Source organism: Dendrobates tinctorius, unplaced genomic scaffold (assembly GCF_039654945.1).
Source record: "Dendrobates tinctorius isolate UK_male_01 unplaced genomic scaffold, ASM3965494v1 ptg000103l, whole genome shotgun sequence".
NCBI classification, from domain to species: domain Eukaryota; kingdom Metazoa; phylum Chordata; class Amphibia; order Anura; family Dendrobatidae; genus Dendrobates; species Dendrobates tinctorius.
The window spans coordinates 1,422,775-1,447,080 of NW_027361771.1; the positions used below are offsets into that span (position 1 = coordinate 1,422,775).

At 49.6% G+C, this 24,306-nt stretch overlaps 1 protein-coding gene across 1 annotated transcript in view; it reads right to left on the reverse strand.

Annotated features, from left to right (window-relative positions):
- TRIM65 (tripartite motif containing 65) overlaps nt 1–9,045 on the reverse strand; it is an 86,135-nt gene extending 77,090 nt beyond the window's left edge. The window contains exon 1 of the mRNA XM_073587914.1: nt 8,485–9,045. Coding sequence (XP_073444015.1) covers nt 8,485–8,928 — 444 coding nt within the window. The 5' untranslated portion in view covers nt 8,929–9,045. The remainder of the gene's footprint in view (nt 1–8,484) is intronic.
- Nucleotides 9,046–24,306: the final 15,261 nt, after the last annotated feature.

Sequence of the window (24,306 nt, forward strand, 5' to 3'; positions counted from 1 at the left end):
TGGGGCTATACTGTCCCAAAGAACAGGTGAGAAGAATTTACTTCATCCTTGTGCTTTTCTTTCCAAGCGACTGTCTCCTGCCGAAAAGAACTACGATGTAGGAAATAAAGAATTACTGGCTATCATCGCCGCCTTCAAGGAGTGGAGACATCTTCTGCAAGGAGCTTCACAGCCGATCGTGGTCCTCACGGATCACCGCAACCTTGAGTTCATCAGGTCAGCAAGATGCCTGACCCCACGGCAGGCCCGCTGGAGTCTTTTCCTTAATCAATTCAATTTTACAATCTCTTATAGACCAGGTTCGCGCAATGGAAAAGCAGATGCTCTATCCCGGATGTACTCCACTGACGCTGTTCCAGATGCTCCACCTAAGACCATACTTTCTGATTGCAATTTTGTAGGAGTCATTCATAATCAAGATTTGTTGCAGGTCATCAAAGAAGCTTACAACTCTGATCTTTTCCTGTCTCAGCCATCTGATGAGGTAAGCCTTCTTTTTAGGAATGGAGTATGGACCCGGGAACGGCGCCTCTACATTCCTGAAGCTGTGAGGTTAAGAGTGTTGAGATTGGTTCATGATTCTAAGGTTGCAGGGCACAGAGGAATTCAGAAGACTCAAGAATTCTTATCTCGCTTCTTCTGGTGGCCAGGTTTTCGGAAGGATGTCCAAAAGTACGTTTCATCTTGTGAGGTATGTGCCAAATTCAAGGTTCCACGTGCCTCCCCTACTGATCTGTTACAGCCTTTGCCGGTGCCGTCTCGCCCGTGGGGATCCATTTCTATGGACTTTATTGTAGAACTGCCCCTTTCTGAGGGAAAGAGTACGATTTTGGTGGTGGTCGATCGCCTGACCAAGGCGGCCCATTTCATCCCTTGTTCCGGTTTACCCTCTGCGAAGGACACTGCTGACCTAATTATCCAGAACATCTTTCGCCTGCACGGGGTTCCGGATGAAGTTGTTTCTGACCGTGGAGTTCAATTTACTTCAAAGTTTTGGTGAAGCTTTTGTTCAGCATTAGGCATAGAAGTTAACTTATCTTCTGCTTTCCACCCTCAGTCCAACGGGCAGACAGAACGTACCAACCAAACACTAGAGCAATATCTTCGCTGCTACGTTTGCCATTTGCAAGATGATTGGGTAAGGCTACTCCCATTGGCTGAATTTTCTTATAACTCCCAGAGTGCCTCCACCAAGCAGTCTCCATTCTACGCTAACCTGGGATATCACCCTAGCATTCTCCCCAGATTACCGGTAGATACATCTTTACCAGCAGTTGCCGACAGGATCTCTTCACTTCAACAGAACCTTGAACTTCTGAAAGAGACTTTGGGTTCCGCACAAGAGAGGTACAAGAATGCAGCTGACAGATTTCGCAAACCAACGCCAACATTTAAGGTAGGAGATTTAGTCTGGTTATCTACAAAGAATTTAAAAATGAAGATACCTTCCCCTAAGTTGGGACAGAAGTACAACGGTCCTTATAGGATCAGTGGCCTGGTAGGTGCTGTTGCATGTCGCTTAAAACTCCCAAGAACACTGAAGATACATCCTGTCTTTCATACTTCTCTACTAAAGACTGTAGTACCAAATCCTTTTCCAGGACGTTCATCTCCTCCTCCTGATCCCGTTCTTGTGGATGGTCAAGAGCAGTTCATCGTTGAGAGGATTCTGGATTCAAGAATCTACAGAAATCGACTGCAGTATTTGATTAAATGGCAAGGCTATTCCTCAGAGGAGAATTCCTGGGAACCCGTGGATAATATTAACGCCTCCCGACTGATTGAGCAGTTCCATCAAAGGTACCCTGGCAAGCCTGGTTTAGGGTCGTCCGGAGGCCATCCTTGAGGTGGGAGTAATGTCAGTATCTAGTCCTAGAATCTGTTTTTTCTTGCCCTTAGACAACATGGATCTTGATGTTTCACACGTCGGCCATCTTGCTTTCTGCCCAAGCTGTATATAAAGCCAGCACCTGTTCTGTTTCATTGCTTGAGTATTATGTTTTGGACTTTGTGCCTCTGCAGTCCCAAGCCTGGACTTACTATCCCTGTTGGTCCTCTCTTAACAGCGGATTCCTCCATCAACCTGCACGTCTGGATCCCTGCCTGCTGACCGAGTGATTGCTGAACACCTGACTTCAGAAACCTCTGCCTGACTACACCTGCGGTGAAGTAGGAACTCCAGCCAGCTAGTGTGTTCCTCCGCTCTGCAAGAGTCTGTGTCTTGTGCCCGCATTGCTCAGTGACTTTGAATGCTGTGTCACAGAGTATCAACTCTGCTATAACCATTTATCAGATTGACTGAACATTTATCTGGACTTATATGCTATATTGCATTCAGATTACTAATACAATATTGCTTGCGCAACCCATTGTGTCTGCAGTCTCTTTGACCTAGCCACTGGTGTCCAGTTGTCTCCACTAGTATCGTGACACCCACTTGCCCTGTAGTGGTGGCAAGTGGGGTAATATATGTGGGGTTGATGTCACCTTTGTATTGCCCACGGCTTAGCAATGGAGAAGCATCTATAAGACGCCTATCTATTACTAATCCTATAGTTATATGGTAAATAAAGACACAGCCAGAATAAAGTCCTTATCTTAATTAACCATACTTACTGCATCACCTAATCCCTGACTCCCTCAATCTCCTGCAACAAAAATAAAATAATAAATCAACACAAATAATTCCTCTCCAATGTAGTCCATTTAATAACGAGTGTACCACGGCAATCTCATGTGTCACATCGGGAGATGTGACTGCACTACACGGCCTCCGGCGATACACTGCAGGAGCGATTATCTCCTGTCAGTGTATCAGAGTTCATCGGAGTTCGTACTTTCACTTTACGGCACTACCACTGCGTGAGAATTTTCTCGTGCTGCAAGTGACAGCATGAACTCTGGTGAACTCACGGCGGCGGAGTGATACATTGAGGGAGGATTATCTCCTGTCACTGTATCACCGGAGGCCCTGTAGAGCAGTCACATCTCTCGTTGTGACTGTTCTACACATGAGATAGTCATGGGACAATCGTTATTAAATGGACTACGGCAGAAAGGTAAGTATAGGTTAGTTAGTTTATTATTTTATTTTTGTTGCAGGAAATCAAGGCAGTCGGGGATTAGCTGTTTGGGGAGTATGAATTTTTTTTTTTTCTATTATTCAACACAGTCGCCGGATGATGGAACCACTATCCCATATCATCGGCTCAGGCTGTCATTGAATATCTGACAGCAGACATAGCCGGATGGGAGTAGTAGTCCCATCAGACGATGCCTGCCAACACAAGGTCACCCGCACACACAGACCCGCACAGAGCCGCGCCCACACTCGCAGACCCCCGCAGACAAACACAGTTAGACATAGACACCCGCAGACAGACGCATATTCTCCGCTCACACAGTCTTCGCCCACACATTCTTCCTCCTGCCTTTATGCAGCGTTTTTGGCACGCACGTCCACAGCAAATCCGCAAACCTTTTTACAACTGCGGTTTTGCTGCAGATTTGACTGACTCAATGGAAGTCAACAGGTGCAGAAACGCTGCAGATCCACAAAAAGAATTGACATGTTGCGGAAAATAAAACGCTGCGACTCCGTGCTGATTTTTCCCGCAGCATGTGCACACCAATTCTGGATTCCCATTGATTGAGGCTATGTGCACACAGAGTTTTTTGCCTCTGCGGAATTTGTAGTGAAAACCGCAGATAAATCCGCAGGACTAAAGTCCTGCGGTTTATCTGCGATTTTGCCTGCGGTTTTCCACCTCATAATGGATGAGGTGTGAAACCGCAGCGTTTCTGGACAAAAGAATTGACATGCTGCGGATTGTAAACCGCAGCAAAACCGCGCAGGAAAATCCGCAGCATGTGCACAGCGTTTTCCAGTTTACCATTGACAACAATGGTACTGTACAACGCACCTAAATCTGCTGCGGACCCGCAGCTGCAGATGCGCAGCAGAATCCGCACCGTGTGTGCACATACCCTGATATTGGTTGGGCACTACATTGTGGATTTGGTGCAATTCCGCGCTTCAAAAACACTGCGGATCCGCAACATGTGCACATAGCTTTAAGTGTGACAAACATGCAAAAGAATAGGAAATTAGGAAGGGGGCAAACACAATCATGGTTGTCCTGAAGAAGAAGTTTATATACTTCGAAACTCGTTGACAAATAAACCACTTATAATCGGATTGGCATTCTTTATCCTTCCTACACGGCAGCGCAGTATTAACTTACTGTTTCTCTATTACCTGCATAGAAAATAGGTAAAGGCTACAATATGTACATATGGAATATTAGAAAAAAGGAACCGCAAAATTGCTAAGGAAGAATTACGGTAAAAGGCCAATATATATGAGCCAATCAGCCATTGTCAAGGCGTACCGAATTGTTTTGTCCCTAACCTGATAAGTCACCTCGCCTGGGCTGAAAAGCCTACAATTTATAGGGCAGGAAGGAACCAGCTAATTAAAATCACCTTAGGCTGATGGGAGTAGTGATGCACGTCATAAGAGTTTGCTACAAACAGAAAAACTGACCAGCACATCCAAGCTAGTGTGTACAATCCCATAACTCTGAGCTTTGAAGCCCAGAAGAGGTGACTTATCAGGTTAGGGACCCAACAATTAAGTATGACGGCTGTTGGGCTCACATATATTGGCCAATCTATGCGCATAGTACTTCCTTTTTACTGTAATTATTCTATAGCAATTTTGCAGTTCTATTTTTCAAACATTCCATATACGGTATACATAATGTTGTGTTTACCTATTTTCTATGGAAGTAATGTAGTTTCAATATTCTAAATTCATTATTCTTAGTATTTCAGAGTGCAGCTACATTTTTTCTTAAAATTTATGGGAAGGACATAGATTTCCCCAAGAATCTGTCTCCAGAAAATATTTTAAATGAAGGGAGTGTTACCAGTGTATCATGTTTAATGACTGACAATCTGTTGTACTGATCTCACTGCAGAACTGTGTGTGATTACATCTAAGGACTCATTCGGTTGTCTGTTTTTGCGTATGAGTGCTATCCATGATTTTCACGGATAGCACTCATACCTGTTTGGGGCCATTCACATGTATGTGATCTTTCACGGACAGAGACGTCAGGTAAATTAGGTCATCCAATGTGGCAGGGATGTCTCGACCAGCCAGTTCATCTTGCATTCTTCTGAAGAACCTTCCCAGAAAGCCGCCACCAGGGCCTCATTATTCCAGGCTAGTTCAGAAGAAAGAGTGCGAAACTGGGCTTTATATTGGCCTACAGTTAGACCTCTCAGAGGAGGGATGATCCGTTGCCGGGACATTTCTTGGAACAACTCCATAAGCAGAGGAGTTGTAGGATTAGCGGGGTCCGTGGCCTGAGCAAACTGTCAAGCTTGTGGATCGTGGACCCACTGCGCCATAGACTGGCAAGAGCCTTGATAGGCATGACTAAGTGACCACCTGATTTCTCACTAGAGCCCCTGATGGTGGGGTTAGACCTGAGCCCAGGTAGACGCCAGGTGCTACTCAAGACAGATCACGGTACAGCGGCAACACAACCCAAGGGTCAGGACAGCAGCAACGGACTAGGAGTCCAAGGCAGCATCGGTTACAGATGGTACAGACGTAGCCGCTGGTTCACACAGGACAGACAATTGAAGCGTTGGTTTCAGGCAAAGTTGCAGCCTGAGCGTTTACAGGGTTCAGGTAATGTGGGTGCGATTACAGGCACAGCAGGAGCGATTTCGGGGGTTCAGGTATCGCAGGTGCGGTTTGAAGTTCACGCACCGCCAGATTGGTTTCATATTCAGGCACGGCTGGAGCGGTTTCGGGTTCAGTTATCAACTCAGACAAGATGGGAACAGGTAGGTACTGAGTCCTGATCATAAGTTAGCAGCTTGTAGACTGACAAACTACAATTGTTGCTCAGGCACCTCCCCCCAGGTGGAGATGCTTGAAACATTGTGTCTCTTAGGTATTGGCTGGGGACACATAGGATTAAGAGCGCAGTCTCTTTTATAGACCGGTAGTGTGCGACCAAGACGGGGGAGCCGAAGCAGGGGGACATGACAGGGCAACCAGAGAGTTAAGTATGTGTCCCTGTCGGGAGGGAGGAGCGGAAGCATGCAAGGACATCGGTGTTACACACGTTAAAAAAATATTTATAAGCTCTGTTTTTCTTATGCACATTAGTCCTTTGGCTAGTCGATTTTGCGATAGTTTCTCCATCCCTCTTCATATGTTAGGGTGTGTGCACACGCTGCGGATTCTGCTGCGGTTCCACAGCAGATTTGGCCGGGTGTACGCTTCCAGGCTTCAGAGGTGCAGTGCACACGACCGAAAGTGCAGATGTATGTGTGCCTGTACATTGTGCCTAGCTCGTGCTTCTGGAGACACACACTCCGCAAATGAAGTGGGCTCTCATAGCCACAATAATACCACACATATGGATGCCAACTGGCTGATGTGTGGCTCAGGAGGAGGGGGCATTTGGATTTGGGAGCTGAGATTTTGCTGGATTTTGTCTGGAGGGAGCCATGTAAAATATTCGAAAGCTTTTGTGCTACCAGAAATGTGGACACCCCCTATATTTCTGTTAACAGATGACGGACCTGAGTAGGAACTTGTTTTTGTGGAATGAGTAGCAGATTCTTTGGTGGCGTTTTAGATCAGATCACATTTATCTTGCGTTCTACGCTGAGTACTTACATCAAGGTTTTCATCTAAATCCACAAAATATGTGATTTGGATGAAACTCCTGAAGGATCAATTCACTAACGTGGCAGCAGTTACTCTGGACTGCGTGTAGCTTCTCTTTGGTGGTAACGGGCATTACAGAAGTGCACAAAACTGTGGCAGACCATGCTTTTACGCATGCCTAAAAAGACACCCAAGGTCACAGGCCTGATGGAGGCACTGTGAACTCTATCTGCCTCATTATAGGGAATCTTCCGCCAGGGGTTCCACCTGAATCACGCATTTCAGAGATTTACACGGATACCCCGGTATAAGCGCTCAGTGTAGAGCACAGGATAAATGTGAGTTAAGCCTTACTGCTATCTTTGGGCGGCAGAATGAACAAATCAACAGTAGGTGAAGAAGTGGTTCTATTCATTTTTTACGCAGCTCCTTGTGCCGTATAAGTGATTAGAAGACTTAATGCTTCGGGTTGGTGTGATTAAAGTGATACTAGACTAAGGTTTTTAGGTTTTGCTAATATCACACACTAAAAGACCCTTTTTTTTTTTTTTTTTAACAAAAAACTATTTTTGCATTGCCATATTTTGAGAGCTATAATTTTTCTATAGTTCTGCCGTCATGTGAGGGCTTGGTTTTTGCGGAATGAGTCAGAGTTTTTATTTTTGACACATAACATTTTTTTAACGCTTTCTAATCAAATTTTTAGGAGGCAGAATAAACAGAAACAAGCAACTCAGATTTTTTTTTTTTTTATGCTGTTCCTCGTGCATTATTAGTGTTTAGACGACTTTAGTCCTTGGGTCAGTATGATTACAGCGATACCAGTATTATACTTTTTATATTTTGCAGCTTCTACACAAAATAATTTTATATAAAAATATTGTTTTTGCACCTGTATTCTGAGAGCTATATTTAATATTCCACTGATGGAGCTGTATGGCGTCTTGTCTTTAGTGGGACGAGATGACATTATTATTTACATTAGTCTTTTTAATTGCACCTTATTCCATAGTTTTTTTGTCAATTTTTTTTATCTATTTTTACACGGTTGTTCATTGTAGAGGTTACCCCTGGTTCTTAAAGGGGTTGTACCAAGTTTGGGCCTATCCCTTACCGAACAATAGGAAACCTGACTTTCCTGAAAACTGGGACAAAGGGAGCCATGGTCGATCATGAGCACCACCGCTCCATTCATTCTTAATGGGAACTCCACGTTTCGCAGAGCTACAGCACTCCCTTAAAGGGGTTGTCCAGTCAAAACCGATATGCCTACAACATTCTGTGTGACTGCAGACTTATGAATCCCCCCAGCGCATAGTGCCCAGGATTGGAGGGTATGTGTTATACATGCCCCCGGCCAGTGGCGGCAGTCTTGCTCCATAAACTTGTATAGATCCAAGGCCGCTCACCGACCAGTGAAACGGACAGCCAATGAGCATTTCCGACTAGAGGGTGCAGCATGCTCCATGCAAGTGGCCGGCATTAAATATAACGCATACATACGCTTCGGTCCGGCCCGGGTCTGAAACCGACCGAGCGCCAAGTCCGTGCCCTGGCGGATTCATAGGGCTGCATCACACAGAGTTGTTCCATTAGCCCCAGTTGTCAGGATCGGTGGGGGTCCCAACGGTGGGGAAAGAACCCTATCCTATGGAAACTTTGTACAACCCCTTTAAGGGCTTTAGCTGTGCCAGAGCACATCCACATCCGTGCACACAGTCATGTATATACAGATACTGCTGGTACACTCCAGGGCTCAGCATTCGCAGGCTATGGGATGGCCTCACCTTCTTCTGCCCACTCAGCTCCTCCGCGTCCTGCACGTCATGTTGCCGGCAGCCTGTCAGCAGACACTTGCCGCAGATGCTGCGACTGTCGGTGGCGCAGTACATGCTCAGCGGCTGGTGATGGCGCTGGCACAGCGCGGCATTGTCGGCACCGGGGTCTGTGTGCACAGGGGGCAGCAGGGCTCTGCTAAGCTCCAGAGCCTTCATGCCATCCACCACCTTACTGAGGCTCACGTTCTTCTGAGGCTCCGGCCGCTGGGCGAACGGGAACCGGCATTCCGGGCAGGTGTAGGAAGGCATCTCCTTGTCCCAGTACTTGTTAATGCATGTCAGGCAGAAGCTGTGCCCGCACGAAAGGGTGAGGGGGTTGGCGAACACCTCCCAACAGATGCTGCAGATTAAATGGTCGGACAGTAGGTGTGAGTAATGGTCGTCCGCCTCCATTGTAACTGCAGGAGTAGCGCGCGCCAGCTCCCGAAAACGAAAGTGAAACCTCTGTGCTGACAAGTGCGAACAGGAGGGGGCGCTGCAGAGGAGGAAGCTGAGCGTCAGCACAGAGTTGGATAAAACCATCCAGTCAGCACTGCCCCTGTGTATGTGAGATGTGCAGCACTGCCCCTGTATGTGAGATGTGCAGCACTGCCCCTGTATATGAGATGTGCAGCACTGCCCCTGTATGTGAGATGTGCAGCACTGCCCCTGTATATGAGATGTGCAGCACTGCCCCTGTATGTGAGATGTGCAGCACAGCCCCTGTATGTGAGATGTGCAGCACTGCCCCTGTGTATGTGAGATGTGCAGCACTGCCCCTGTATGTGAGATATGCAGCACTGCCCCTGTATGTGAGATGTGCAGCGCTGCCCCTGTGTATGTGAGATGTGCAGCACTGCCCCTGTATATGAGATGTGCAGCACTGCCCCTGTATGTGAGATGTGCAGCACAGCCCCTGTATGTGAGATGTGCAGCACTGCCCCTGTGTATGTGAGATGTGCAGCACTGCCCCTGTATGTGAGATATGCAGCACTGCCCCTGTATGTGAGATGTGCAGCGCTGCCCCTGTGTATGTGAGATGTGCAGCACTGCCCCTGTATGTGAGATATGCAGCACTGCCCCTGTATGTGAGATGTGCAGCGCTGCCCCTGTGTATGTGAGATGTGCAGCGCTGCCCCTGTATGTGAGATGTGCACCACTGCCCCTGTGTATGTGAGATGTGCAGCACTGCCCCTGTATGTGAGATGTGCAGCACAGCCCCTGTATGTGAGATGTGCAGCACTGCCCCTGTGTATGTGAGATGTGCAGCACTGCCCCTGTGTATGTGAGATGTGCAGCACTGCCCCTGTGTATGTGAGATGTGCAGCACTGCCCCTGTATGTGAGATGTGCAGCGCTGCCCCTGTGTATGTGAGATGTGCAGCGCTGCCCCTGTGTATGTGAGATGTGCAGCACTGCCCCTGTGTATGTGAGATGTGCAGCACTGCCCCTGTGTATGTGAGATGTGCAGCACTGCCCCTGTGTATGTGAGATGTGCAGCACTGCCCCTGTATATGAGATGTGCAGCACTGCCCCTGTATGTGAGATGTGCAGCACTGCCCCTGTGTATGTGAGATGTGCAGCACTGCCCCTGTGTATGTGAGATGTGCAGCACTGCCCCTGTATGTGAGATATGCAGCACTGCCCCTGTATGTGAGATGTGCAGCGCTGCCCCTGTGTATGTGAGATGTGCAGCGCTGCCCCTGTATGTGAGATGTGCAGCACTGCCCCTGTATGTGAGATGTGCAGCACTGCCCCTGTATATGAGATGTGCAGCGCTGCCCCTGTATATGAGATGTGCAGCGCTGCCCCTGTATATGAGATGTGCAGCACTGCCCCTGTATATGAGATGTGCAGCACTGCCAGTGTATATGAGATGTGCAACACTGCCCCTGTATATGAGATGTGCAGCACTGCCCCTGTATATGAGATGTGCAGCACTGCCCCTGTATATGAGATGTGCAGCACTGCCAGTGTATATGAGATGTGCAGCACTGCCCCTGTGTATGTGAGATGTGCAGCACTGCCCCTGTATGTGAGATGTGCAGCACTGCCCCTGTATATGAGATGTGCAGCACTGCCAGTGTATATGAGATGTGCAGCACTGCCAGTGTATATGAGATGTGCAGCACTGCCCCTGTATATGAGATGTGCAGCGCTGCCCCTGTATATGAGATGTGCAGCGCTGCCGCTGTATATGAGATGTGCAGCACTGCCAGTGTATATGAGATGTGCAACACTGCCCCTGTATATGAGATGTGCAGCACTGCCCCTGTATATGAGATGTGCAGCACTGCCCCTGTATATGAGATGTGCAGCACTGCCAGTGTATATGAGATGTGCAGCACTGCCCCTGTATATGAGATGTGCAGCGCTGCCCCTGTATATGAGATGTGCAGCGCTGCCCCTGTATATGAGATGTGCAGCGCTGCCCCTGTATATGAGATGTGCAGCGCTGCCCCTGTATATGAGATGTGCAGCGCTGCCCGTGTATATGAGATGTGCAACACTGCCAGTATATGAGATGTGCAGCACTGCCCCTGTATATGAGATGTGCAGCACTGCCAGTGTATATGAGATGTGCAGCACTGCCCCTGTATATGAGATGTGCAGCACTGCCCCTGTGTATGTGAGATGTGCAGCACTGCCCCTGTATATGAGATGTGCAGCACTGCCCCTGTATATGAGATGTGCAGCGCTGCCCCTGTATATGAGATGTGCAGCGCTGCCCCTGTATATGAGATGTGCAGCGCTGCCCCTGTATATGAGATGTGCAGCACTGCCCCTGTGTATGTGAGATGTGCAGCACTGCCCCTGTATATGAGATGTGCAGCACTGCCCCTGTATATGAGATGTGCAGCACAGCCCCTGTATATGAGATGTGCAGCACTGCCCCTGTATATGAGATGTGCAGCGCTGCCCCTGTATATGAGATGTGCAGCGCTGCCCCTGTATATGAGATGTGCAGCGCTGCCCCTGTATATGAGATGTGCAGCACTGCCCCTGTATATGAGATGTGCAGCACTGCCAGTGTATATGAGATGTGCACCACTGCCCCTGTATGTGAGATATGCAGCACTGCCCCTGTATATGAGATGTGCAGCACTGCCCCTGTATGTGAGATATGCAGCACTGCCCCTGTATATGAGATGTGCAGCACTGCCCCTGTATGTGAGATGTGCAGCACTGCCCCTGTATGTGAGATGTGCAGCACTGCCCCTGTATGTGAGATGTGCAGCACTGCCCCTGTATGTGAGATGTGCAACACTGCCAGTGTATATGAGATGTGCACCACTGCCCCTGTATGTGAGATATGCAACACTGCCAGTGTATATGAGATGTGCACCACTGCCCCTGTATGTGAGATATGCAGCACTGCCCCTGTATATGAGATGTGCAGCACTGCCCCTGTATGTGAGATATGCAGCACTGCCCCTGTATATGAGATGTGCAGCGCTGCCCCTGTATATGAGATGTGCAGCACTGCCCGTGTATATGAGATGTGCAACACTGCCAGTATATGAGATGTGCAGCACTGCCCCTGTATATGAGATGTGCAGCACTGCCAGTGTATATGAGATGTGCAGCACTGCCCCTGTATATGAGATGTGCAGCACTGCCCCTGTGTATGTGAGATGTGCAGCACTGCCCCTGTATATGAGATGTGCAGCACTGCCCCTGTATATGAGATGTGCAGCACAGCCCCTGTATATGAGATGTGCAGCACTGCCCCTGTATATGAGATGTGCAGCGCTGCCCCTGTATATGAGATGTGCAGCGCTGCCCCTGTATATGAGATGTGCAGCACTGCCCCTGTATATGAGATGTGCAGCACTGCCCCTGTGTATGTGAGATGTGCAGCACTGCCCCTGTATATGAGATGTGCAGCACTGCCCCTGTATATGAGATGTGCAGCACAGCCCCTGTATATGAGATGTGCAGCACTGCCCCTGTATATGAGATGTGCAGCGCTGCCCCTGTATATGAGATGTGCAGCGCTGCCCCTGTATATGAGATGTGCAGCGCTGCCCCTGTATATGAGATGTGCAGCACTGCCCCTGTATATGAGATGTGCAGCACTGCCAGTGTATATGAGATGTGCACCACTGCCCCTGTATGTGAGATATGCAGCACTGCCCCTGTATATGAGATGTGCAGCACTGCCCCTGTATGTGAGATATGCAGCACTGCCCCTGTATATGAGATGTGCAGCACTGCCCCTGTATGTGAGATGTGCAGCACTGCCCCTGTATGTGAGATGTGCAGCACTGCCCCTGTATGTGAGATGTGCAACACTGCCAGTGTATATGAGATGTGCAACACTGCCAGTGTATATGAGATATGCAGTATTGCCAGTGTATATGAGAAGTGCATCACTGCCTCTGTATATGAGATGTGCAGCACTAACAGTGTATATGAGATGTGTAGCACTGCCCATGTATATGAGATGTGCAGCACTGCCCGTTTATATGAGATGTGCAACACTGGCAGTGTATATGAGATGTGTAGCACTGCCAGTATATGAGATGTGCAGCGCTGCCCGTGTATATGAGATGTGCAGCACTGCCCGTGTATATGAGATGTGCAGCACTGCCATTGTATATGAGATGTGCAGCACTGCCCCTGTATGTGAGATGTGCAGCGCTGCCCCTGTATATGAGATGTGCAACACTGCCAGTGTATATGAGATGTGCAGCACTGCCTCTGTATATGAGATGTGCAACACTGCCAGTGTATATGAGATGTGCAGCACTGCCCCTGTATATGAGATGTGCAGCACTGCCCCTGTATATGAGATGTGCAGCACTGCCCCTGTATATGAGATGTGCAGCACGGCCCCTGTATATGAGATGTACAGCACTGCCCGTGTATATGAGATGTGCAGCACTGCCCCTGTATATGAGATGTGCAGCACTGCCCCTGTATATGAGATGTGCAGCACGGCCCCTGTATATGAGATGTACAGCACTGCCCGTGTATATGAGATGTGCAGCACTGCCCGTGTCTGAGATATGCAGCACTGCCCGTGTCCATGAGAGCACTGCCCCTGTATGTGAGATGTGCAGCGCTGCCCCTGTATGTGAGATGTGCAGCGCTGCCCTTGTATGTGAGATGTGCAGCGCTGCCCCTGTATATGAGATGTGCAGCGCTGCCCCTGTATATGAGATGTGCAGCGCTGCCCCTGTATATGAGATGTGCAGCGCTGCCCCTGTATATGAGATGTGCAGCACTGCCCGTGTATATGAGATGTGCAGCGCTGCCCCTGTATATGAGATGTGCAGCACTGCCCGTGTATATGAGATGTGCAACACTGCCAGTATATGAGATGTGCAGCACTGCCCCTGTATATGAGATGTGCAGCACTGCCAGTGTATATGAGATGTGCAGCACTGCCCCTGTATATGAGATGTGCAGCACTGCCCCTGTGTATGTGAGATGTGCAGCACTGCCCCTGTATATGAGATGTGCAGCACTGCCCCTGTATATGAGATGTGCAGCACAGCCCCTGTATATGAGATGTGCAGCACTGCCCCTGTATATGAGATGTGCAGCGCTGCCCCTGTATATGAGATGTGCAGCACTGCCCCTGTATATGAGATGTGCAGCACTGCCCCTGTGTATGTGAGATGTGCAGCACTGCCCCTGTATATGAGATGTGCAGCACTGCCCCTGTATATGAGATGTGCAGCACAGCCCCTGTATATGAGATGTGCAGCACTGCCCCTGTATATGAGATGTGCAGCGCTGCCCCTGTATATGAGATGTGCAGCGCTGCCCCTGTATATGAGATGTGCAGCACTGCCCCTGTATATGAGATGTGCAGCACTGCCCCTGTATATGAGATGTGCAGCACTGCCAGTGTATATGAGATGTGCACCACTGCCCCTGTATGTGAGATATGCAGCACTGCCCCTGTATATGAGATGTGCAGCACTGCCCCTGTATGTGAGATATGCAGCACTGCCCCTGTATATGAGATGTGCAGCACTGCCCCTGTATGTGAGATGTGCAGCACTGCCCCTGTATGTGAGATGTGCAGCACTGCCCCTGTATGTGAGATGTGCAACACTGCCAGTGTATATGAGATGTGCAACACTGCCAGTGTATATGAGATATGCAGTATTGCCAGTGTATATGAGAAGTGCATCACTGCCTCTGTATATGAGATGTGCAGCACTAACAGTGTATATGAGATGTGTAGCACTGCCCATGTATATGAGATGTGCAGCACTGCCCGTTTATATGAGATGTGCAACACTGGCAGTGTATATGAGATGTGTAGCACTGCCAGTATATGAGATGTGCAGCGCTGCCCGTGTATATGAGATGTGCAGCACTGCCCGTGTATATGAGATGTGCAGCACTGCCATTGTATATGAGATGTGCAGCACTGCCCCTGTATGTGAGATGTGCAGCGCTGCCCCTGTATATGAGATGTGCAACACTGCCAGTGTATATGAGATGTGCAGCACTGCCTCTGTATATGAGATGTGCAACACTGCCAGTGTATATGAGATGTGCAGCACTGCCCCTGTATATGAGATGTGCAGCACTGCCCCTGTATATGAGATGTGCAGCACTGCCCCTGTATATGAGATGTGCAGCACTGCCCCTGTATATGAGATGTGCAGCACGGCCCCTGTATATGAGATGTACAGCACTGCCCGTGTATATGAGATGTGCAGCACTGCCCCTGTATATGAGATGTGCAGCACTGCCCCTGTATATGAGATGTGCAGCACTGCCCCTGTATATGAGATGTGCAGCACGGCCCCTGTATATGAGATGTACAGCACTGCCCGTGTATATGAGATGTGCAGCACTGCCCGTGTCTGAGATATGCAGCACTGCCCGTGTCCATGAGAGCACTGCCCCTGTATGTGAGATGTGCAGCGCTGCCCCTGTATGTGAGATGTGAACCACTGCCCCTGTGTATGTGAGATGTGCAGCACTGCCCCTGTATGTGAGATGTGCAGCACAGCCCCTGTATGTGAGATGTGCAGCACTGCCCCTGTGTATGTGAGATGTGCAGCACTGCCCCTGTGTATGTGAGATGTGCAGCACTGCCCCTGTGTATGTGAGATGTGCAGCACTGCCCCTGTATGTGAGATGTGCAGCGCTGCCCCTGTGTATGTGAGATGTGCAGCGCTGCCCCTGTGTATGTGAGATGTGCAGCACTGCCCCTGTGTATGTGAGATGTGCAGCACTGCCCCTGTGTATGTGAGATGTGCAGCACTGCCCCTGTGTATGTGAGATGTGCAGCACTGCCCCTGTATATGAGATGTGCAGCACTGCCCCTGTATGTGAGATGTGCAGCACTGCCCCTGTGTATGTGAGATGTGCAGCACTGCCCCTGTATGTGAGATATGCAGCACTGCCCCTGTATGTGAGATGTGCAGCGCTGCCCCTGTGTATGTGAGATGTGCAGCGCTGCCCCTGTATGTGAGATGTGCAGCACTGCCCCTGTATGTGAGATGTGCAGCACTGCCCCTGTATGTGAGATGTGCAGCGCTGCCCCTGTATATGAGATGTGCAGCACTGCCCCGTATGTGAGATGTGCAGCACTGCCCCTGTATATGAGATGTGCAGCGCTGCCCCTGTATATGAGATGTGCAGCGCTGCCCCTGTATATGAGATGTGCAGCGCTGCCCCTGTATATGAGATGTGCAGCGCTGCCCCTGTATATGAGATGTGCAGCGCTGCCCCTGTATATGAGATGTGCAGCACTGCCCCTGTATATGAGATGTGCAGCACTGCCAGTGTATATGAGATGTGCAACACTGCCCCTGTATATGAGATGTGCAGCGCTGCCCCTGTATATGAGATGTGCAGCGCTGCCCCTGTATATGAGATGTTCAGCGCTGCCCCTGTATATGAGATGTGCAGCGCTGCCCCTGTATATGAGATGTGCAGCGCTGCCCCTGTATATGAGATGTGCAGCACTGCCCCTGTATATGAGATGTGCAGCACTGCCAGTGTATATGAGATGTGCAACACTGCCCCTGTATATGAGATGTGCAGCACTGCCCCTGTATATGAGATGTGCAGCACTGCCCCTGTATATGAGATGTGCAGCACTGCCAGTGTATATGAGATGTGCAGCACTGCCCCTGTGTATGTGAGATGTGCAGCACTGCCCCTGTATGTGAGATGTGCAGCACTGCCCCTGTATATGAGATGTGCAGCACTGCCAGTGTATATGAGATGTGCAGCACTGCCAGTGTATATGAGATGTGCAGCACTGCCCCTGTATATGAGATGTGCAGCGCTGCCCCTGTATATGAGATGTGCAGCGCTGCCGCTGTATATGAGATGTGCAGCACTGCCAGTGTATATGAGATGTGCAACACTGCCCCTGTATATGAGATGTGCAGCACTGCCCCTGTATATGAGATGTGCAGCACTGCCCCTGTATATGAGATGTGCAGCACTGCCAGTGTATATGAGATGTGCAGCACTGCCCCTGTATATGAGATGTGCAGCGCTGCCCCTGTATATGAGATGTGCAGCGCTGCCCCTGTATATGAGATGTGCAGCGCTGCCCCTGTATATGAGATGTGCAGCGCTGCCCCTGTATATGAGATGTGCAGCGCTGCCCGTGTATATGAGATGTGCAACACTGCCAGTATATGAGATGTGCAGCACTGCCCCTGTATATGAGATGTGCAGCACTGCCAGTGTATATGAGATGTGCAGCACTGCCCCTGTATATGAGATGTGCAGCACTGCCCCTGTGTATGTGAGATGTGCAGCACTGCCCCTGTATATGAGATGTGCAGCACTGCCCCTGTATATGAGATGTGCAGCGCTGCCCCTGTATATGAGATGTGCAGCGCTGCCCCTGTATATGAGATGTGCAGCGCTGCCCCTGTATATGAGATGTGCAGCACTGCCCCTGTGTATGTGAGATGTGCAGCACTGCCCCTGTATATGAGATGTGCAGCACTGCCCCTGTATATGAGATGTGCAGCACAGCCCCTGTATATGAGATGTGCAGCACTGCCCCTGTATATGAGATGTGCAGCGCTGCCCCTGTATATGAGATGTGCAGCGCTGCCCCTGTATATGAGATGTGCAGCACTGCCCCTGTATATGAGATGTGCAGCACTGCCCCTGTATATGAGATGTGCAGCACTGCCAGTGTATATGAGATGTGCACCACTGCCCCTGTATGTGAGATATGCAGCACTGCCCCTGTATATGAGATGTGCAGCACTGCCCCTGTATGTGAGATATGCAGCACTGCCCCTGTATATGAGATGTGCAGCACTGCCCCTGTATGTGAGATGTGCAGCACTGCCCCTGTATGTGAGATGTGCAGCACTGCCCCTGTATGTGAGATGTGCAGCACTGCCCCTGTATGTGAGATGTGCAACACTGCCAGTGTATATGAGATGTGCACCACTGCCCCTGTATGTGAGATATGCAACACTGCCAGTGTATATGAGATGTGCACCACTGCCCCTGTATGTGAGATATGCAGCACTGCCCCTGTATATGAGATGTGCAGCACTGCCCCTGTATGTGAGATATGCAGCACTGCCCCTGTATATGAGATGTGCAGCGCTGCCCCTGTATATGAGATGTGCAGCGCTGCCCCTGTATATGAGATGTGCAGCACTGCCCGTGTATATGAGATGTGCAACACTGCCAGTATATGAGATGTGCAGCACTGCCCCTGTATATGAGATGTGCAGCACTGCCAGTGTATATGAGATGTGCAGCACTGCCCCTGTATATGAGATGTGCAGCACTGCCCCTGTGTATGTGAGATGTGCAGCACTGCCCCTGTATATGAGATGTGCAGCACTGCCCCTGTATATGAGATGTGCAGCACAGTCCCTGTATATGAGATGTGCAGCACTGCCCCTGTATATGAGATGTGCAGCGCTGCCCCTGTATATGAGATGTGCAGCACTGCCCCTGTATATGAGATGTGCAGCACTGCCCCTGTGTATGTGAGATGTGCAGCACTGCCCCTGTATATGAGATGTGCAGCACTGCCCCTGTATATGAGATGTGCAGCACAGCCCCTGTATATGAGATGTGCAGCACTGCCCCTGTATATGAGATGTGCAGCGCTGCCCCTGTATATGAGATGTGCAGCGCTGCCCCTGTATATGAGATGTGCAGCACTGCCCCTGTATATGAGATGTGCAGCACTGCCCCTGTATATGAGATGTGCAGCACTGCCAGTGTATATGAGATGTGCACCACTGCCCCTGTATGTGAGATATGCAGCACTGCCCCTGTATATGAGATGTGCAGCACTGCCCCTGTATGTGAGATATGCAGCACTGCCCCTGTATATGAGATGTGCAGCACTGCCCCTGTATGTGAGATGTGCAGCACTGCCCCTGTATGTGAGATGTGCAGCACTGCCCCTGTATGTGAGATGTGCAACACTGCCAGTGTATATGAGATGTGCAACACTGCCAGTGTATATGAGATATGCAGTATTGCCAGTGTATATGAGAAGTGCATCACTGCCTCTGTATATGAGATGTGCAGCACTAACAGTGTATATGAGATGTGTAGCACTGCCCATGTATATGAGATGTGCAGCACTGCCCGTTTATATGAGATGTGCAACACTGGCAGTGTATATGAGATGTGTAGCACTGCCAGTATATGAGATGTGCAGCGCTGCCCGTGTATATGAGATGTGCAGCACTACCCGTGTATATGAGATGTGCAGCACTGCCATTGTATATGAGATGTGCAGCACTGCCCCTGTATGTGAGATGTGCAGCGCTGCCCCTGTATATGAGATGTGCAACACTGCCAGTGTATATGAGATGTGCAGCACTGCCTCTGTATATGAGATGTGCAACACTGCCAGTGTATATGAGATGTGCAGCACTGCCCCTGTATATGAGATGTGCAGCACTGCCCCTGTATATGAGATGTGCAGCACTGCCCCTGTATATGAGATGTGCAGCACGGCCCCTGTATATGAGATGTACAGCACTCCCCGTGTATATGAGATGTGCAGCACTGCCCCTGTATATGAGATGTGCAGCACTGCCCCTGTATATGAGATGTGCAGCACGGCCCCTGTATATGAGATGTACAGCACTGCCCGTGTATATGAGATGTGCAGCACTGCCCGTGTCTGAGATATGCAGCACTGCCCGTGTCCATGAGAGCACTGCCCCTGTATGTGAGATGTGCAGCGCTGCCCCTGTATGTGAGATGTGCAGCGCTGCCCTTGTATGTGAGATGTGCAGCGCTGCCCCTGTATATGAGATGTGCAGCGCTGCCCCTGTATATGAGATGTGCAGCGCTGCCCCTGTATATGAGATGTGCAGCGCTGCCCCTGTATATGAGATGTGCAGCACTGCCCGTGTATATGAGATGTGCAACACTGCCAGTATATGAGATGTGCAGCACTGCCCCTGTATATGAGATGTGCAGCACTGCCAGTGTATATGAGATGTGCAGCACTGCCCCTGTATATGAGATGTGCAGCACTGCCCCTGTGTATGTGAGATGTGCAGCACTGCCCCTGTATATGAGATGTGCAGCACTGCCCCTGTATATGAGATGTGCAGCACAGCCCCTGTATATGAGATGTGCAGCACTGCCCCTGTATATGAGATGTGCAGCGCTGCCCCTGTATATGAGATGTGCAGCACTGCCCCTGTATATGAGATGTGCAGCACTGCCCCTGTGTATGTGAGATGTGCAGCACTGCCCCTGTATATGAGATGTGCAGCACTGCCCCTGTATATGAGATGTGCAGCACAGCCCCTGTATATGAGATGTGCAGCACTGCCCCTGTATATGAGATGTGCAGCGCTGCCCCTGTATATGAGATGTGCAGCGCTGCCCCTGTATATGAGATGTGCAGCACTGCCCCTGTATATGAGATGTGCAGCACTGCCCCTGTATATGAGATGTGCAGCACTGCCAGTGTATATGAGATGTGCACCACTGCCCCTGTATGTGAGATATGCAGCACTGCCCCTGTATATGAGATGTGCAGCACTGCCCCTGTATGTGAGATATGCAGCACTGCCCCTGTATATGAGATGTGCAGCACTGCCCCTGTATGTGAGATGTGCAGCACTGCCCCTGTATGTGAGATGTGCAGCACTGCCCCTGTATGTGAGATGTGCAACACTGCCAGTGTATATGAGATGTGCAACACTGCCAGTGTATATGAGATATGCAGTATTGCCAGTGTATATGAGAAGTGCATCACTGCCTCTGTATATGAGATGTGCAGCACTAACAGTGTATATGAGATGTGTAGCACTGCCCATGTATATGAGATGTGCAGCACTGCCCGTTTATATGAGATGTGCAACACTGGCAGTGTATATGAGATGTGTAGCACTGCCAGTATATGAGATGTGCAGCGCTGCCCGTGTATATGAGATGTGCAGCACTGCCCGTGTATATGAGATGTGCAGCACTGCCATTGTATATGAGATGTGCAGCACTGCCCCTGTATGTGAGATGTGCAGCGCTGCCCCTGTATATGAGATGTGCAACACTGCCAGTGTATATGAGATGTGCAGCACTGCCTCTGTATATGAGATGTGCAACACTGCCAGTGTATATGAGATGTGCAGCACTGCCCCTGTATATGAGATGTGCAGCACTGCCCCTGTATATGAGATGTGCAGCACTGCCCCTGTATATGAGATGTGCAGCACTGCCCCTGTATATGAGATGTGCAGCACGGCCCCTGTATATGAGATGTACAGCACTGCCCGTGTATATGAGATGTGCAGCACTGCCCCTGTATATGAGATGTGCAGCACTGCCCCTGTATATGAGATGTGCAGCACTGCCCCTGTATATGAGATGTGCAGCACGGCCCCTGTATATGAGATGTACAGCACTGCCCGTGTATATGAGATGTGCAGCACTGCCCGTGTCTGAGATATGCAGCACTGCCCGTGTCCATGAGAGCACTGCCCCTGTATGTGAGATGTGCAGCGCTGCCCCTGTATGTGAGATGTGCAGCGCTGCCCTTGTATGTGAGATGTGCAGCGCTGCTCCTGTATATGAGATGTGCAGCGCTGCCCCTGTATATGAGATGTGCAGCACTGCCCCTGTATGTGAGATGTGCAGCACTGCCCCTGTATGTGAGATGTGCAGCACTGCCAGTGTATATGAGATGTGCAACACTGCCAGTGTATATGAGATATGCAGTATTGCCAGTGTATATGAGAAGTGCATCACTGCCTCTGTATATGAGATGTGCAGCACTAACAGTGTATATGAGATGTGCACCACTGCCCATGTATATGAGATGTGCAGCACTGCCCGTTTATATGAGATGTGCAGCACTGCCCCTGTATGTGAGATATGCAGCACTGCCCCTGTATATGAGATGTGCAGCACTGCCCCTGTATGTGAGATGTGCAGCACTGCCCCTGTATGTGAGATGTGCAGCACTGCCCCTGTATGTGAGATGTGCAACACTGCCAGTGTATATGAGATGTGCAACACTGCCAGTGTATATGAGATATGCAGTATTGCCAGTGTATATGAGAAGTGCATCACTGCCTCTGTATATGAGATGTGCAGCACTAACAGTGTATATGAGATGTGTAGCACTGCCCATGTATATGAGATGTGCAGCACTGCCCGTTTATATGAGATGTGCAACACTGGCAGTGTATATGAGATGTGTAGCACTGCCAGTATATGAGATGTGCAGCGCTGCCCGTGTATATGAGATGTGCAGCACTGCCCGTGTATATGAGATGTGCAGCACTGCCATTGTATATGAGATGTGCAGCACTGCCCCTGTATGTGAGATGTGCAGCGCTGCCCCTGTATATGAGATGTGCAACACTGCCAGTGTATATGAGATGTGCAGCACTGCCTCTGTATATGAGATGTGCAACACTGCCAGTGTATATGAGATGTGCAGCACTGCCCCTGTATATGAGATGTGCAGCACTGCCCCTGTATATGAGATGTGCAGCACTGCCCCTGTATATGAGATGTGCAGCACTGCCCCTGTATATGAGATGTGCAGCACGGCCCCTGTATATGAGATGTACAGCACTGCCCGTGTATATGAGATGTGCAGCACTGCCCCTGTATATGAGATGTGCAGCACTGCCCCTGTATATGAGATGTGCAGCACGGCCCCTGTATATGAGATGTACAGCACTGCCCGTGTATATGAGATGTGCAGCACTGCCCGTGTCTGAGATATGCAGCACTGCCCGTGTCCATGAGAGCACTGCCCCTGTATGTGAGATGTGCAGCGCTGCCCCTGTATGTGAGATGTGCAGCGCTGCCCTTGTATGTGAGATGTGCAGCGCTGCCCCTGTATATGAGATGTGCAGCGCTGCCCCTGTATATGAGATGTGCAGCACTGCCCCTGTATATGAGATGTGCAGCACTGCCCCTGTATGTGAGATGTGCAGCACTGCCCCTGTATGTGAGATGTGCAGCACTGCCCCTGTATGTGAGATGTGCAGCACTGCCCCTGTATATGAGATGTGCAGCATTGCCCCTCTATATGAGATGTGCTGCACTGCCAGTATAGATAAGGAGATGTGCAGCACTGCCAGTGTATACGATGTGCAGCACTGCCAGTATAGATAAGGAGACGTGCAGCACTGGCAGTATGGATAAGGAGAAGTGCAGCACTGCCAGTATATGAGATGTGCAGCACTGCCAGTATAGATAAGGAGATGTGCAGCACTGCCAGTATAGATAAGGAGATGTGCTGCGCTGCCAGTATAGATAAGGAGATGTGCAGCACTGCCAGTATAGATAGAGATGTGCAGCACTGCCAGTATAGATAAGGAGATGAGCAGCACTGCCAGTATAGATAAGGAGATGTGCAGCACTGCCAGTGTATACGATTTGCAGCACTGCCAGTATAGATAAGGAGACGTGCAGCACTGGCAGTATGGATAAGGAGAAGTGCAGCACTGCCAGTATATGAGATGTGCAGCACTGCCAGTATAGATAAGGAGATGTGCAGCACTGCCAGTATAGATAAGGAGATGTGCTGCACTGCCAGTATAGATAAGGAGATGTACAGCACTGCCAGTATAGATAAGGAGATGTGCAGCACTGCCAGTATAGATAAGGAGATGTGCAGCACTGCCAGTATAGATAAGGAGATGTGCAGCACTGCCAGTATAGATAAGGAGATGTGCAGCACTGCCAGTATATGAGATGTGCAGCACTGCCAGTATAGATAAGGAGATGTGCTGCACTGCCAGTATAGATAAAGAGATGTGCAGCACTGCCAGTATAGATAAGGAGATGTGCAGCACTGCCAGTATAGATAAGGAGATGTGCAGCACTGCCAGTATATGAGATGTGCAGCACTGCCAGTATAGATAAGGAGATGTGCTGCACTGCCAGTATAGATAAAGAGATGTGCAGCACTGCCAGTATAGATAAGGAGATGTGCAGCACTGCCAGTATAGATAAAGAAATGTGCAGCACTGCCAGTATAGATAAGGAGATGTGCAGTACTGCCAGTGTATACGATGTGCAGCACTGCCAGTATAGATAAGGAGATGTGCTGCACTGCCAGTATAGATAAGGAGATGTGCAGCACTGCCAGTGTATACGATGTGCAGCACTGCCAGTATAGATAAGGAGAAGTGCAGCACTGCCAGTATATGAGATGTGCAGCACTGCCAGTATAGATAAGGAGATGTGCAGCACTGCCAGTATAGATAAGGAGATGTGCTGCACTGCCAGTATACAGTAGATAAGGAGATGTACAGCACTGCCAGTATAGATAAGGAGATGTGCAGCACTGCCAGTATAGATAAAGAGATGTGCAGCACTGCCA